A 14,732-nucleotide genomic window follows, 5' to 3' on the forward strand; every position below is an offset into this window, starting at 1 on the left:
CCCCCCCCCCCCAGAACTAGCCAGTTCCCGGAGAGAGTGAGCCGCCTTTCATACCCAGAGTCCACGCCTATACTACCTCCTCTAATGGGCTCTTACACACCGACTCGGGCCCATCATTCCCTGTCCCTAATCACCCCAGGGGCAGGTACCAGACAACCAGGGGCAGCCCCTACCCGCTAGGGCCCCCTGAATTTATCCAAACTAGCCTAAGCCTGCTTGCCCTGCCATGCCTTTCCTGTGGGAACCACAATAAAGGCTCCTGCCCGCGTCTCCCCGTTTTCTTCCGGCTCCTGACCAAACCGGGTGTCTCCCTGTGTGGTCCCACCTGGCCTGGTGTGTCCCCTCTTCTTGGGAACTGTGAATAACTATCTTTTCATTGGTGGTCATCTCCTGATCTGCTGGCCTCATCACACCCGAATAATAACAAACCTACATTTTAAAACAGAGGTTCACGCGTGATATACTGAGTTCTAATGCAGACCCAGCCTCTGACTTACTGTGACTGGGGCCAAAGCCGGGACCAGATCAGAAGACCTTTAGGGGCTCCTGGCACTGAACAAAGGGTGATGCTCACCCGTGTGTGGTCCAAAATAAAAGCAACACTCGGTTATAAAAGAAGCAAGAGAAAAAGATCAACGGAGTTCAGAATATTCACACGATGACCACCCTGAGGCTGTCGGGGAGAAACAGAAAAAAAATTAAATTGTCCTGAACACGGTGATACTCTGGTGTCCTTGGCACGTGCTCTATCTGCCTTTTGGGGAAATCAGCAAAGGAGTCGGTCTGCGTTGGAAAGTGGCAGTTCGGCTCCCAACTGCGGAGCTAAAAATACCACGCACCCCTTCCCCCATCCCAGAGATGTTTTGAGAACTAGTAAGACAACAGATGGGAAGGCCCTGAGAACTCTCTGGAAGACATGCACTGATTTTAGTGAAGAGTACACTCTCAATGAATATGGTTCAGAAGACCACGCTCGGGTTGCCTCGTCTCTGCCCAGAGAATACAAGCTTGGAGGCAGTAGGTTAATTTTATCAAGTAAAATATACGTTGAAAAAACCCCCTGCAGCCCAGTGAGTCCAATACAAACGAGTCTGGGATGATCACCTGTGTTTTGCTTCACAGGTAAAGAGAATGGGGAGTTGACCTTGCCCAGAAGGTCTGAGCTGTGGGAAAGGTAATGTGCGCTTGTTTTCAGGAACTCAAAGTTCTTTATGGCATGTAAACCTTCAAGAGAAATAGGTACAATGCAAAGAACTAAAATGATACTAACTCTGGAAACGCTGACTTGCATTCTCGTATTTAAATTTCACACCTCTGCGCCGTAGCTACTACCCTACTTGAGCGCTGATGAGAGGGTGAGGGTTTTGCCCAAGGAAATGATGAGTTGGACTTGAACGCAGATCTGCCTGATTTTCCAAAGCCCACGCATGCTCTGAACTCCCATACTCCTGCCTGGAGGTCACGAGACAGGAAGGAGAGCCCCTCTACCCTCCCGTGGGGATTAATTGCTCCCTGGTTGATCTGCTAATTTATGTCCCCTGGCCCCTCCCCTCCTCCCCCCACCCCCGCCCTTCCACAGTCCCCACTGCCCCCAGCAGACACCCCCAGGACACCATGTCTTGGCAGGCAGAGCCGGTTGCCCAAGACAATGGAAAGTCCCTCACCCTTCTTCCCGTGACGCAGAGCGGCACAATACAAGCCCTTTCTTTGCCTACGGCCCAGCTGCCGGCCCAGGAGGGAACAAAGGGGCTGTGCAGACTGGAGGGCTCCATATGCCAGGAGCCCAGGGGAGGGGCGGAGGGGTGGGCACCTGATGCCTGGGGCTGTGGTGAGGCTGGCCCAGGGGCAGGAAAAGTCTGAGCGAGCTGTGGAGGACGAGGCTGGGGTCCCTCCGGTCCAGGAGCAGTGAGGTTCTGAGAGTATGGGGGGCGAGAGGGGTGCCCCACAGTTTTCCCTACAGGTTAGGTCTCTCTGGGAGGGCACCTACCAACTGGCCGGAATCATTGCTAGCGGTTCTAGAACTTTGGCCAGCCCCAGGCCCCAGTCTTGAGGAGAAACCCCCAAATCACCGTGGGCCCAGAGTGAATGAGTCTCCGGGGTGAGAGGGGGCGGGGGCACAGTGAAGTCCTGACTCTGTCCCTTCCCAGGTAGGTAAGCTTGGACCCATCACTTAGCCTCTCTCAGCCTCAGTATCCTTGTCTGTAAAATGGGTAGATCCCGCAGTTCGCAGGATGAAGTGAGCTAATGGATGAGAGAATAGTGGAAAGGTATTATTAGGGAGACAGTGAGGGGGGTGTCTGGGAGAGATGGGGCCTCGAAGCCCCCAGAGGAGGGATCAGAAGGGGCCACGGGATGGGGGAGGCTGACTCAGGGCTCAGCTGGGAAAAGAAAAGAATGTATGGTTCCTGCTTCCCCGCAAAACCCCAACCCTCAAGGATGACTAGTAGGTAGGGAATGGGCCTCCTTGGCCCTCCCGGGGGCCCAGACCAAAGCCCATTCACCCAAATCGTCTCCTACCCTCTGTTGAGCACCTACTGTGCACCAGACGCTCTGTGGGGCAGCAGTCCCAACGGGGATGGGAAAGCCAGAGGAGGAGCTGGGAGGCTGCGCTGGGGGAGGGGTGTGGGCTACAGTCTGGTCTGCCCCTCCCCCAGCTCTCCAGCGCCAAAGGATGGGGTCTCTGCACCGTCCTCCTCTCCGCCTCCACCTCCCAGAACATCTGTTTCTTTTCTGGATGGGGGTGGGGTGAGAAGAGAAGAAAGAAAGCGAGAGGGGACCAGGGGCTCCCATTCCGGCTTTCAACTCTCGCCCGGCCCTCGGTAATTGAATGCAGCTTCCCAGTCACCGGCCCAGCACAAAGAGGGCCTTTCACGGGCAGTCCCTCCAGGCTGCCAGCAATCAGGTGACTGCTTCAGCTCCCCGGCCTCTTAACAGCAACTCAAAGCCACTCCATCAGCAATCACCAAGGTCTGGGGAGGAGGGAGCACAGACAGCAGGCCTGGCGATGGGAGTGAGCGCATGGGGACCAGCGGGAGGGAGGACCCCGGAGCAAGGACAGAGACAAAAGAGAGGGAGCCATGGAAAGCCTTTAGCTTTTCTGTTCCTTTCTAGAAGGAGGGACTGTTGTATCAGACTCAGCAGGCGACAGGGCGGGCGGGTGCCGTCCTGGGCTTGGGGACCGGTGTTGAGAGCCCAGGGCGGGGCTGGGTGCCCTTATCTTGTTGAATCTCAAGAATTCCGGCAGGAATGCGTTGCCCCAGATGACAGGTCACCCTGTGCAGCTCCTTGGGAGACTGGGAGCTGGAGCCCCTCCCCCGCCCGTGGTCCAGGGGCTCCCTGCGCGGAGTCTAGCCTGAAGCCTAGATGGGAGACTGTCACCTTGGATGCTCTCATGAGGCCCCTCCTGCAGGGGCTGCTGCCTCCCGGGGCTTAGAGGTGGGGTGGGGGGTGGGAGATGCCTCCTTGAGGCACATTTTTCTCCGGGGCTCTGGGCTCCTTACCCCTGCCAGGTGTCACGCAGAGCCCAACCTGTGTGTGGCCACTAACACCACCAGGCCTCCCAGAGGGCTCATGGGTTAAGTGGTACCATTCTCGAACAATCCTTAGAGCCATTCCTGGCCCCTAGTAAGGCCTTCGAAAATGTTCACTCTTCTGAAGGGGTGCTCAATAACCAATATATAAAATCTAATATGGCCTATATACTTCCTTTTTCTCATAGGTTCAGTTTCATTATAATGAGCTTAAAGGGGCTGCCCAGACATCACAAAGAACCGAGTATTGATTAGAAGAGACTTGCCATGGGCTTGGAGTTCCTTTCCCACTGAGATTTACTTGTGCGCTGTGATTTTTCTACCCAGCGTGGGCTCTGACTTTGAAATGAAGTAGGACAGTGGCCATACTTTCTTTTTAGAAGTTCCCTCAGACCAGCCTCAGCCTTTGTGGGTCCCCCTGCCTGGACCCCCTTCTCCTGTACCCCTTGAGACGCAGCCGCCAGCCCACCCCATGCCGCCTGAAGGGAGCCAGCCCTGTCCTCCTCTGCCTCCACCCACAGCCCTGTTATGGCCTTTCCCATGTTGTATCATGCGTGTTTGTTTATAAGAAACCTCGACTTTGTGTTTATTACCATATCACAGGAAAATGGCTGGGCAAATTTCCTCCAGTTTTGGAGACTGACTTTTGGGTGGTCTGACTTAGAATACCAGCCAGGCAGCACAGGCAAAATTTACTCTCCGGGGACCCGGGGTGGGGTGGGGGTTGGGGACTTCGCAAAGACAGCTGGCCTGAGGGGCTGGCTGTGTGGCTGCAGCCCTTAGGGATGTGCCCTTGCAGAAGCCGACACGGGCAGGGCTAACGGTGCGTCCACCGTGAGCCCCGAGCTGATAGTCGTGACGGTGGATGCCGCACGTTCCAGACACTGATGTGCGGTCCAGCTGCTTCTCGGGGGGGTGGGGGGCGCGCGAGCAGCCCCAGGAGCATCAGAGCGAGGCCAGCTGCTCTGTCCCCAGTCTGTCCCCTCCAGCCCACAGGGAGCCCCTGGGAGGCAGGACTGCGTCTCCATCACCTCCTGGCCCTCACGGTGAGTGCTGAGAAGTCACGGTCTGCTTGCCCCCTGCACCGGCTGCAGCGGCCCTCACAGCCCCGGGCAAATGCTGACACCCAGGCCTCCTGAGCCGCTTAGGCGGGAACTTCGATCTGACCCACAGAGGCACGGAGTGGCCCTGGCTGAACCAGGCATGACCCCACCTGCAGCTGCAGAATCACCGAGCACGCTTCCTGGGTCCTCCCGGTGACACTTAGGGGCTCAGGGAGGGGGCTCTTTGCCAACAGGTAATGGAAGCAATTCAACTTTTTGTTTTGTTTTGTTTTTTTGGGGTCACGCCACACGGCTTGTGGGATCTTAGTTCCCTGACCAGGGACTGAACCAGGGCCCCAGCAGTGAAAGGGCTGCGTCCTAACCGCTGGACCGCCAGGGAATTGTCACCATTTAACGACGCACAACGTACCAGTGCCCTCGGGCTGGGGGCACACGGGTGACTGATGGCTGAACCTCTCGGGGTCCTCCCGGGCCCTTTCACTTTCATGTCAGAGGACGCTAATGCTCTGACAGTAGCCTCCTGGATCCTGTACGACCTGCCGTGACCCTAAAGCCAACTGCCTGGTTTTCAAGAACAATTCTAGAACAAATAACCCACGTGATCCTGGTTGCCTTTTCTAGGGCCCCTGTGATGAACCTGGCACTGCACAGGCCCGACGGCATCTCACCTAACGTACTCCCGTAACCGCCCCTTGGATAGACGGTCCTACTGTGCTGTGTGGGTGAGGACTTGAAGGATCTCCCCCACCCCCACCCCAGGGTCCGTAAAGGGTGGGCTGGGATTCAAGTCCAGGGTCACACACCAACCACAACTAAGTGCTGCAGATTTTCAAACGAGCGTCCCCCTTCAGAGCAGCCTCAGAAGCGGCTGGAGAATCACTGCGGTGACCCAGTGTCCCAAGCTGCTAGGGTGTCTTTCTTGGGGAAAATTTTAGTGCCTGTAGCACGTTCCTCTGAGTGTCTGTCTTTATCTTTTTTCTTTTTTCTTTTATTTTGCGGTACGCGGGCCTCTCACTGTTGTGGCCTCTCCCGTTGCGGAGCACAGGCTCCGGACGCGCAGGCTCAGCGGTCATGGATCACGGGCCCAGCCGCTCCGCGGCACGTGGGATCTTCCCGGACTGGGGCACGACCCGTGTCCCCTGCATCGGCAGGCGGACTCTCAACCACTGCGCCACCAGGGAAGCCCTGTCTTTATCTTTTAAAGACAGGCTGGAGTTTATTTATTTTTTAGAAAATCCAGTTGCTTATCCTCAAGACTGTTTCATCAGCTAGTTCTGAAGGTCTTTCCAGAAAGGTCTGCCACGAGGGCAACGTCACCGGCTTCAGGACAGGGGTAGGACCGCGGGGCTGATCTGGGTTCTGACATCCTAAGGCCTGTGTGTAGCATCTGGCTCTACAATCTGGAAGCCTGGGTTTGCACTTTTGGACCTGAGCCGACTCACTTAAGCTCTCCCAGCCTCAGCTTCCCCATCTGTACAAAAAAGATGACACCAAGGTCTGCCTTGGAGTGTCGGTGTGAAGATACACCGTGGCGAGGCACTTGGGATGCTGAGTGTGGCCCAGCGGGCGGGGTGAGGGGTGGCTGGCTTCTGTCATCAGCGTTAACTTTGAAGAGCCTCTATGAATGTCTGAGATCTGATGCTGGTTATTCCACGAATCTTTGTTTCTGTAACCCGCTAACCATATACGGTTTTGAGTCTGTTCAACCTGACTACCTTCCCCAGTGACCCTCTCATGCTCTCAACAGATACGCCCAGGGAGCCCACATGCCAGTGCCGTGCAGGACTCTGGGGACACAGCAGTGATCAGAACTGTCACGAGTCCCTGCTCTTATGCAGCTTAGCTTTCAGAGTACATGGACCCAACTCAACTCAGCCCAGCCCCAAATCAGATCCAGAAGCATCCCAAACGCCGCAGGTGGAACTCCAGGCCTGGGCTATGGTCCTCGGTTTGGGCATTCTGGAACCAGGAAGCCTCCTTTCTCTAGGGTATGCGCTCCCCGAAGGGGTGGTTGGTTCCAGGATGCTATGGAAACAGTGTTCAAGCGACGGGCTTGTTCTGAACAAAGAAGACCAATAGCTAAATGGAGGATTCCGGGTACTCTGCCGCCCTGGGGTAACTGCTGAAGCAGGGTGCTCCTGGGATGGGAATTCTTCTCCCAGCAACCTCTTCAAGGCTGGGGGACCCTGGCATGGCCTCAGGGACCAGCTCTGTATCCCATGTGAAGGTCCTCCAGACTCTTGCAGGGATGGCCACAGAAAGCTCCGGAGACATCGGGCAGTATCGTCTGCCCTCAGGTGGCTTACTCTCTGAAAGGTCAGGGCTCAGCTGACGAGGGTGGATAATAATGCCCTCTGCAGAAGGGCAAGGGGGGCTGAGCAGAGCAACCCTTCCACCAGGCACCACGCCGCTTTCTCCACAGACAGGGCTGGGGCTCAAGCAGCCCTTTGTTACCACCCCACGGGCGCAGGGGATCCCTTTATCGTTTTGAAGTTTACCTTGGGTACCTACAAGCCAAATGCCCATCACCATCTTTGGGGAGAAGCCCCCAGTTCGGACGTGGCTGCAAAGAGTTAAATACGCATAACAGGATGCCGTAACCTGAATCATATGAGTCCCCGTGTAACCCAGGCTAAGCTGGGGTCTCGGTCCCTGCCAGCTCTGAGCTGGGGTGTCAGCTCCAGCCTCCCCGGCTCTGCCAAGCCCAGCAGTAACCCTGGCTGAACAAAACAGCAGCGAGCAAGAGGCCCCCGGTTCACGGGGCCGCGACTGGATCCCAGGCTTTGCTGGTACATCCCGCCCGGCCAGCAGCCCCGCTCCCTGCCGGCGCCTCTCCCTTCTCATCCTCTCCCAGGACCGGGCAGAAAGGTCCAGGGCGTGGGACACAGTAGCCTTTTGCTGCCCCTTCCTTGGCAACCGCCAGGCTTGGCCAAGGCCGAGAGGGCTGGGGTAAGAGGCTGTCACATCACTTTGCTGGAATGCACTCAATCTGCTGTCCCTAAAGTCTGGGCCAGTGTCCCCGCGTGGCCACCTAACGGCAGCCTCTCCAAAGCTCTGGATCTCCCGAAGGCACCATCCCCTTTTCAATATTAAGAGCTGGCATTTATGGAATGTAACCTCAGCAACTTCTCCCCACAACCCCATGAGCCCATTCTACAGACAGAGAAACTGAGGGTCCAAGACGTTACTTAGCACACCCATGACGCCCGTGGCTCCTAGGCAGCAGAGCCAGGATCCAGCTCAGGTCTGAACCTCCAAAGCTTAACGCTTTAACGGCCTACACTGCTTTCCATCCTTGGGGGGTCCAGGGCACAGAGTCTCCCATTTCTGGGGCTCATTCTGACCCCGAATAGCTAAGTTCAGTGGTTCTCCGGGCTCTGGCAAAGCAGGGCTGCTGTGCCAACCTCGCTCTCCTCGTCTTCATGCCCCTTTGCAGCCCAGAGCTGCTGAGGGACGGAGCACGTGGGGTGACCCTTGCAAACCCAGAGGGCCATGCTCTTGGGGGTTCCAGGGACCCCACTAGCCCAGGGTGCAAACTCTGAGCAGAGCTTGGGAGGTGGCAGCTAGCCTACACACACCTTCCGGATAGTTTTCTGGGACCCCTTGGCTTTTCCGGCCCGTAAAGGAAAGGAGGGAAGGAAGTGATGGGCAGGTTCACACTCCGGGGTGGGCTGCTTCACCTCCCTCTCCGGGGCACCTGGCCCTCCTCACCTGAGAGTCAGAGATTTCCGAGGGCTTCTCGGTCAGGCTGCTGCTCTCGGCTGGGATGAGGTCGTTGTACTTGGTGACGTCCTCGTCGGAGTAGTGGAGGCTGCCCGGGCTGGGCCGAGGAGGAGACCTAGAGAGTGGGAGCGGGGGTGGGGGGGCAGAGCTGAGACCCGGCCTCCCTCACAGCAGCCTCGTCCAGCCCGGGAGGCGCAGGGGAGCCTGGAGGCGGCCCTCAGACCCCTCCGTCCTGTGTTCCTCCTTCCCGGGTCTGCTCGTCCGGCAGGCCTGGGCCTTGGGCTGGAGGCCCTGCCTGGCTGGGGACGCCCCAGGTCTTGAAGGCCTAGGACAAGCCTCCCAAACCAGCTCAGGGAAATGGGGGGCTCGGGGAAGGAGAATCTTGACTCTAAGGCCCCAGCACTGGGAGCACTTGGCAGTGAACGTTGCAAAGCAATTCTGGGCGCCACTGAGACCTCCTGAATCGGAATCTCAGGGGAGGTCTGGACACCTGCCCTGCAGACAAACTCCCCGCGTGACTCCTAAACTCACGAAGTGAGCTTCTGAGAGTTAACACAGAGGATTAGGGGAAAAGGAGACTCACGGCCTCCCTCCCTCCACATCTGCTCAGAGACCAGAGACAGGCTAAGTCACACCCTACCTTGAAAAATCAGCCCTAGAGAAACTTGTGTGTTTCCCAGGGGCTTGGCTCTGAGTCATCTGAACAAACAGCCAGGACAGGGCGCCTCGGGCACTCTGCCTGTCGTGGGGTGCATGAGAGGGTGGCGGACAGGATGGGGGCAGGGGAAGCAGGCTGGCAGGCTCCCAGGGGCACTGGGCAGGTGGCTGGGGTCCCCCATGACTCTGTCCTATTTGTGTCTTCTCAGGGTGGGGTACAAGGGGGCCCTGCCCAGGGCCTGATGCCCCCACGATGTGCCTACCCTGCTCCAGCAAGCGTTTATGGCCCCGAAGCCCTGAACCCCAGCTGTCCCACCCGGGCTGGAGGCGGTTTGCTGCCGAAATGCCACTCCGAGAACAATCTGGTGGCCTGGGACTGTGTCACAAGCAACGCCCCCTGCTACCTCCAACCTCTTGTACTGTATCTGCTTGCATTTTATGCCAATCAACAAAGCTGCATCCTTAAACTGCTTAAGGGTAAGATGGCAGAACGGGCAGCAGCTTCACGCAGACAAGACAGGCAAAGCAGGACAGTGGCAGGAGGGAGAAAATGGGGCGCCAGGCTAATGCAGTCTTGGCGACATGCAGGCTGAGTGGGCGCCGATGTGTCACTGTGATTGGGTCGGGCCCCCGGCGCCTGGGGCTGGTTTGGGGACCACGGACTTCTGTGTATACACAGCGGGGTAGGGGCCGCAGTGTGTGGACACCGGGGGTGTGAGAGGCAGGCGAGGCCAGGCCGTGGGTGAAACGTCCTCTTTTTCCACGTGGCAGGGCCCCAGAGCCTGGCTGGCCACTGCGGCCTCAAACGGCTCTTTCTTTGGAAAGCTGGCTTTGGCAGCGGATAAGAGGCGGGGGCTGGCCGGCCTGCACACCCCTCCCGCTGTCCTCCCGCTGAAGACACACGTCGCTCTTCCTTCCAGGACCAGACAGAGGGAAGCTTTGTGAGCGGTGCCTGGGAGAAGCAAATCCCCCACTCCCGTGGGCACCTCCAAGGAGCCGGGAATGTGAACAGGGCTGAGGCTGGGGAGAGGAGCCCCTGGGCCGCAGCCCCAATGCTCCCGCGCTCCCGGGAGCCTGACACTGCCGGGTCAATCAGGTGAGGCTCACACGAGCCAAAGCAGCTGCCCCTGCCCTTGGACACAGGCAGCCCGGCCCGCCGCAGCGAGTGGGGCTGGGAGGGGCCTGGGGCTGGAGAGGTGTCAGGAGGAGACAGGAGCTGGACAGCTAGACCTCCCCTGGTTGGCTGCTCTCAAGATCCTGCCCCTTGAGGATGACGCTGAGCCTGTGGACTTGGGGGGCCGGTGGGAGAAAACTGTCTACAACTACAGCAGGTATGAGTAGGTGCCCGGGGGAGAGGGCGTCCACACTGCGATGGCCCTCTCTTTCCGGAAGGAGGACAAGTTAAGGTATAAGCAGTCATGCGGGGACCCCTGCCTGGCCCACCTTCGCTGGGCGCATCTCGCCCTTAGGGCCAGTAACCATCGCGGCTTCAGGCCTGTACCAGAAGCACTGGCCCCACGCAGCAGCCGGTGGTTTGCAGAATGGTGCAAGCGATTTGTATTCCGCTGTGTTTGGCACAAACTCTCTGCACCCACCTCCTTGTGACCTTCTCCCCAGCCCCTGTGGAGCTGCCTGGGCCCGGCTCTGTCTTCCTCGTGACCATTCCCAGTGGATGCCGCTCCAGGACAGGGCCCTGCCTGCTCTGTGGCCCTCCCAGGAGTCCCCCAGTCCCTGGGCACAGCTGGCCCCCAAGCCTCCATCCCCCGGTCCCCCACGCAGACAGCCTCGCTACCTGGTATACAGGCCGTTCTTTCGGCAGAAGGAGTTCTTGACTGACAGCCGCCGGTTGTTGAGTTCTAGGGCAGGAAAACTGCTTTCGTCCAAGCTCATCATCTCCCCATGGCCCAGGGCACCAGACTTGGGATTGGTCCCTGGGAAGGGAGAGGGTGGGGATTGACATCCATCGCTCACTCCATCCCTTCAGACCAGGTGGCCTCCCCGCCGCCCCCATGGCTGGGCTGCCCCCCTTCTCTTGTTATAATAGGAGATGGAGATTGCAGGTAGGAACCCTAGGCTGCCGCCGCCCCTCGCCCCATCAGAACAAGTGCGTTTCCAGGAGAGGGAAGACCCCGCCCTTGCCAAAAGGGAGGGGGCCGCGTGAGAGTCCCCGTCCAGCCGGCAGGGCTCGGGGCCGGCTCACCCGAGTCTGTCTTCTTGGCGTACTTCTTGCTCTGGCCCCGGATGATGAGCACGAAGACCAGGAGCAGGATGAAGATGAGGCCAACGAGCGCGATGACCACCAAGAACCACCACTCCTCGTAGAAGGGGTTGGCTTTCTGGGCTGGAGCACGGGGCGGGGGTCAGGGCCAGGACCGCTCGGCTCCGTCCTGCCTCCCAACCTCCTGCTCCAGCTGGGACCCTACCACCTGCCCTCACACTTCACGGGTAGTTGGGTCTGTGCCCTCTGCACGAGGCAGAACCTAAGGTGGGTAGGGACGGTTTCATCTCAAGGGCCAGCTCTGAGCAATCAGTAAAGCGCTGCCTGGAGGGCTGTTTTGAGAAAAGTTCTGAGGTCGGTTCTAGACTCCCTAGGAAAGAGGGCTGGGATTGATTAGTGATGTCTGCTAAAGACACAGGAGGGAGGACTTGCAGCGTGCTTGCTATCTTTCCTTTCTTATTTTTCCTTGCCACCCGTGGCCCAGGGGCTACCTTGACAGACAGACACCAATGTGGTTGGAAAGGCGATTGCCTGGTCTGTGATGGGCCTGGGAGAGTTTCCCCCAAGGTTCAGTTGTGACAGAAATCTTTTTCTGGTAGCAGAAGGCAGGGGGAGCTGGGAGGGTGGACATGAGTGGGTCTTCAGAAAGCCTCCTCCAGGGAGACTCCCCTTCTTCCAGAGCCCCCAGTACTGTGCTCCCTGCACCCGGCCGGTACTAATCCATGCTGCTGCCTGACGGGGGCTGGCTCTTCTGTTTCATCTTGAAGTGCTTACTTCCCATGATTTGTTTCTATCAGGGCAAGGGTGAAACTTGCCTGGTGAGTAGACATTTTGAGTTATATTCCTGCCTCAAGGGAAGAGGCCTCGGTATTAAAAGTGGCTAGTGGTTAGATTTGGGGTCATGGGTTTCGACACTGGCATCCTCTGTGAGCTCGGAGACAGTGGGAAGAGAAAGGCAAGGAGGCAGGGGAGGGATGGAGTCCTGCCCCATCGGGGAGCTGCTTGCTCAGGCCTGCGCTTCACAGGCTGCTGGCTCTGTTTTGGGGGGAGGTTTCCACGGAAACACGCAGTTTATGGCCTGGTGCCCTTGAATCTCCTGGGTGACAAGCTCAGGGAGACTCTCATCTTGGTTCCGCTGATTCATCCTCAAGCCCACTGGGCCCCCTGCCCAGGGCTTCTGGAGTCCTTGAAAAGGAACCCAAAAGACCCCTGGCCCCTAGCTCCTTCCAGAGTCGAAGGCTGACTCAGGCCCTGGCCCAGGGCTCTCTGCTTTAGAGAACTGAAGCGGTCCCCACCCCAGTCTTCCGGGGCTGCTACCTCTCCTCCTTCATCCCTGCCCCAGATTCCACAAGGCTCTTCAGTGGGGCGCCCTCACCGCTCACCCCTCACCCGCAGGCCACAGTACCTGGCACAGACTGGGAGGGGCTGCTGGGGGTGCCAAAGCCGTAGTCGTTGACAGCGATGACCCGGAAGTCATAGCTCACGCCTGGCTTGAGGATGTCCATGCTGAACGTGTAGGACGTCACCTCCTTGGGGATGTCTTTGATGAGGATGTCCCAGAGCCCCTCGTCTGCAGGGGCACAGAGAGGGAGGTGCCCGTGAGGAGGGGCCCTGCCCGACCCTAACTGGTGCTCTGATGCTGGGGCCTTTTGGGTCTGCCCCTTCGACACTGAATTTCCCGTGCATGGCACCTAGCAGGTCCTCAGGAGACATTTTAAAAAAAGTATCTGACCTTTTTATTCTTTCTTTCTCTCTCTCTCTCTCTCTCCATCTGTCTAGGCTGCACCGCACAGCTTGCGAGATCTTAGTTCCCTGACCAGGGATTGAATCCAGGCTCCGGCAGTGAGAGTGCTGAGTCCTAACCACTGGACCGCCAGGGAACTCCCTCTTTTTAATTAAAATGTCCGTAAAACATTAAAAAAGGTATAATAAAAAAAATGTATAATAGGCAGAAACTCCTTTAACACCCAACCCAATATCACCATGCAGAGAAGGAGCCTCACCATTCCAGCACTTTGTGCAGAAGAAATCTACAGATCCGTTTCCCTGTCAGTAAAGCACGCTGGTCAGATGCTTTTAAGAGGCTGCCTAATGTGCTATCATGAGGGTAGGCCTTCCTTTACTTAACCAGGCCCCTATTTTTCTGATCCCCCTTCCTATTCAAAACACCCACAGTAGTGGCATCAGACAAAAAGAACAGGACTTTCTAACAATCTCTGTAGGAGGGATGGGGGTTGCCTGTGAGGTTCTGGTCAAGTTGCCTGGATGTGATGGGGCTCCGTTTGGGAGCGGAGATCTGAGGAGAATGAGGGACCAGTGAGAGCTGGAGGGGACTCCGTCTGCTCTCCCCCTACACCCCCATCCTTTGAGCTCCTGACTTAACCTTCAGGCCTGTCCCCCTTTGTCTGTGGCTCTCTGGGCCTTGTCCTCTTGGGCCATCATTCATTTCCACCTGCTTCAAAAGGAATGAGCGTGCTGCCCATGCAAGAGAAGAGGCCAGCAGCATCCTCCAGGGCCCAGTGGCATCGTCCGCAGATGCTCTGTGTGGGGCCCATGGGGCTGGCCTGGCTTGGGGAAGAGGGGGAGTCCTGCCTGCATGAGTGCAGGGCTGATTCAGCAACCAAAGTGTCAAGCCACTTGGGCCCTGGACGGGACCCGTTTTCACATGGACCAGGGGCCCAGGGGTCTCAGAAGTGCCTTGGTGGGCTGAGTGCCCAGGTCTTCATCCTGAGCAGCTGCCGCTGGCCTGGACCAGCTCCCACAGCACGTCCTCCGCTCCACCGGCTTCACTGTCCTTCGTTGTCTGCCTCTCAACTCCTTGGCATAAGAGCTGTCTTTCTGGCCCACAGGCTGCTCCCAGCTCGGCCGTTCCCCGGGGTGGATGGATTTTGCTTGTTTCCTTCCCTACACTATTTTTTTACAGATCCACCCAAGTCAGGAATCCCGGTGGAGTGGCCGTAACTCCATCATCATTTCTGAATGTTGGACCAGGAGTGTGGTGGCACCTGTGGAGGCCACCTTCCTGCCGTCCCGTCTGGGTCCCTCTGCTTGAAAGGCGGCGTCTGCGTTCTGCTCTCCTTAGAAGACTCCAGGGTCCTCATCTTCCCTCTTACTGATTTGTTTTTCGGTGCCTGCCTCATACACATCACATCTTTTTGTTGACTGTCTCTCTTCCTCCTGCTAGGCTGTGAAATTCCTCCAGGGCAGGGATCGTGCCTAATCTGTCTTTGTAGCCCAGCACCCAGCACAGGCATACTTGAAGTATTTTTGAAGCAGTGAGTGCAAACCTTTCTTCCCTGGCCTTTTCATAGCATCATGAAACACAGGCCCCGATTTCAGTACTGCAGGCCCCGAAATACAAGTATTGGGGTGCAAATCCATTTTCCTCCTGTGACTTTGAATTCTCTCATTCACCCTTGATGACAGGCACGGTGATGATACCAATGATGATGACCAAACAGCGACACTCACTCCTTATCAAGCATCCTGGTTCCAAGGGCTTGCAGCAACGTTGCAGCAACGTTGCAACGTTGGCAGCAA

General features: G+C 57.5%; 2 protein-coding genes across 4 annotated transcripts in view; one reads left to right on the forward strand and one right to left on the reverse strand.

Moving 5' to 3' along the window:
- Nucleotides 1–14,732, forward strand: part of RPL38 (ribosomal protein L38) — a 797,591-nt gene that overhangs the window by 95,996 nt on the left and 686,863 nt on the right. The window lies entirely within an intron of this gene.
- Nucleotides 1–14,732, reverse strand: part of SDK2 (sidekick cell adhesion molecule 2) — a 267,076-nt gene that overhangs the window by 4,865 nt on the left and 247,479 nt on the right. For both annotated transcript variants that reach the window (XM_033438412.2, XM_004275434.3), the window contains 4 exons: nt 12,598–12,762; nt 11,175–11,315; nt 10,767–10,905; nt 8,306–8,432 (listed from right to left, as the gene is read on the reverse strand). In XM_033438412.2, coding sequence (XP_033294303.1) covers nt 8,306–8,432; nt 10,767–10,905; nt 11,175–11,315; nt 12,598–12,762 — 572 coding nt within the window. The remainder of the gene's footprint in view (nt 1–8,305; nt 8,433–10,766; nt 10,906–11,174; nt 11,316–12,597; nt 12,763–14,732) is intronic.

Source organism: Orcinus orca, chromosome 19 (genome assembly GCF_937001465.1).
Source record: "Orcinus orca chromosome 19, mOrcOrc1.1, whole genome shotgun sequence".
In the NCBI taxonomy this organism is placed as follows: domain Eukaryota; kingdom Metazoa; phylum Chordata; class Mammalia; order Artiodactyla; family Delphinidae; genus Orcinus; species Orcinus orca.